Genomic DNA, 1,614 nt, shown 5'->3' on the forward strand with positions numbered 1-1,614 from the left:
CCGTACATCATCAACTGTACGGACAACTTCGTCAGGGTGTGCTGCCAGGTAATTAAAGTACTCGTCAGGTAGATCGTGGATAGAGTATGTTACACCCATCACGTCTCTTAGCAACCGTTTAAAGTGTACAACACGTTTATAGCGAGATTTGGGCCGCATATTAAACATGGCTGTTTGTTTGTTACATGTCGCAAATCCACCTGTAGGCCCGTACTCAATAGTGGCACCACCGTAGCATTCCGCAGGACCCTGTTTAAATTCCGTCGACGCGTCCCAGGTTTTTGGTTCGCAGATTGCTTTAGGATGGTTCACGGCAGTCAGAATTTCATCAAACCGTGCAAGCACAGTCGCGTCATCCCAGAATTCCATAATGACGTAGTAGCAGTAACCTGAAAAACGAAATAAAGCCAGTGGGCGTGTTACTTTCATGACCTGTGGTATTATGGTGCCGTGGGGAACTTGACTCCGTCATACATAGTTACACGTTGCCAGTGAACTGGGCGACCAGTGTTTACACCACTCTGTGGGATATGTGTACGCATTGGATTCTCAAACATGGGGTTCTTCCAACCGCTCTTTGTATCTAGACTGTTAAGTTGGGGCACAGGTGCATAATGCATAAGTCTCTGAGTGCTATCGTTGGTCAGGGCTGCCGGTGTCATGCCAAAGTAACCTGCAAACAGACGATCATTGCGCGTAAAGTCGTTTGCCACAGGCCGCTCAATAGAGTCGCCTTGTGTAGACGCCGCCTGTTGACCGGCAGTGTTTGGTGATGTTGAATCGATCTTTTCAATTGTAGATCCACGCATAGTATGTAATTTAATACCGAGTAGGTAAGTAAGTATACTGTCTACTTGAATACGTAGATTTTATTATGTATCACATACCTAGCAACCACAAACCACTTAAAAGGGCTGTGTACCAACATAACGCTTTGTGTTCTGTGCTCCTCGTCTCTCGCCCATCATCTGTTGCTGTGGCAACAGCATCTCGTGTTTCTTAACATGGCGACGGTACTGGTCACTCGTCATCAGACTCTCACCCGTAAAATCGCTAGTCTCGGGCACAGCGATAGTGGGATTGTTAGGTGCAACATAGAATGCAGGATAGATTGATTTAAGACCCATAGCGATGTGGTAAATATACTTAAAGCTCAGATATTTTTCGTGTAAACGACGTGGACCCATAGTCTGGTATTGACTCACACATGTGTGGCGGTGCACGTGGCAGACACTGTTCTGTAGTGTGATTCACGACCGTGTCGTTTCCGTGAACGGGTTGTAAGATATAGTCCCACTGTCTCCCTACCTCAGTTAAAATGAGGAATACAATAGCAACAATGTAACTCAGAATACAGTATATGTAGCGTGAATAGTTGTGTGCCCTCATACGCCTTATTGGATCAAAGGTATGTGCACACGTAAACGCGTATAGATGTCTTACTATATGTGTAGAAATTAATTGGTGTAAGAAGGGTCAAATGTCAAATAAATAATTGTCTCTCTCACTGTCAGAGAACCAATTATAGGCGTCGCGTCTAATATCACTGTACGCGTCGTGACAACTAAATGTACAGAAATAGACGTGGTTACACGCCCCGTACACGAAATCCGA

At 45.2% G+C, this 1,614-nt stretch overlaps 2 protein-coding genes across 2 annotated transcripts; both read right to left on the reverse strand.

Annotated features, from left to right (window-relative positions):
• Positions 1 to 440: 440 nt before the first annotated feature.
• SARC_15704 (hypothetical protein) lies at positions 441 to 809 on the reverse strand (the record flags this gene model as incomplete). Its single annotated transcript, XM_014290179.1, has 1 exon — positions 441 to 809. The coding sequence occupies one exon, from the start codon at positions 807 to 809 to the stop codon at positions 441 to 443; it is 369 nt and encodes a 122-aa protein (XP_014145654.1).
• A 96-nt stretch (positions 810 to 905) lies between these two features.
• Positions 906 to 1,236, reverse strand: SARC_15707 (hypothetical protein; the record flags this gene model as incomplete). Its single annotated transcript, XM_014290180.1, has 1 exon — positions 906 to 1,236. The coding sequence occupies exon 1, from the start codon at positions 1,185 to 1,187 to the stop codon at positions 906 to 908; it is 282 nt and encodes a 93-aa protein (XP_014145655.1). The 5' UTR covers positions 1,188 to 1,236.
• Positions 1,237 to 1,614: the final 378 nt, after the last annotated feature.

Source organism: Sphaeroforma arctica (genome assembly GCF_001186125.1).
Source record: "Sphaeroforma arctica JP610 unplaced genomic scaffold supercont1.6588, whole genome shotgun sequence".
Classification (NCBI taxonomy): domain Eukaryota; class Ichthyosporea; order Ichthyophonida; genus Sphaeroforma; species Sphaeroforma arctica.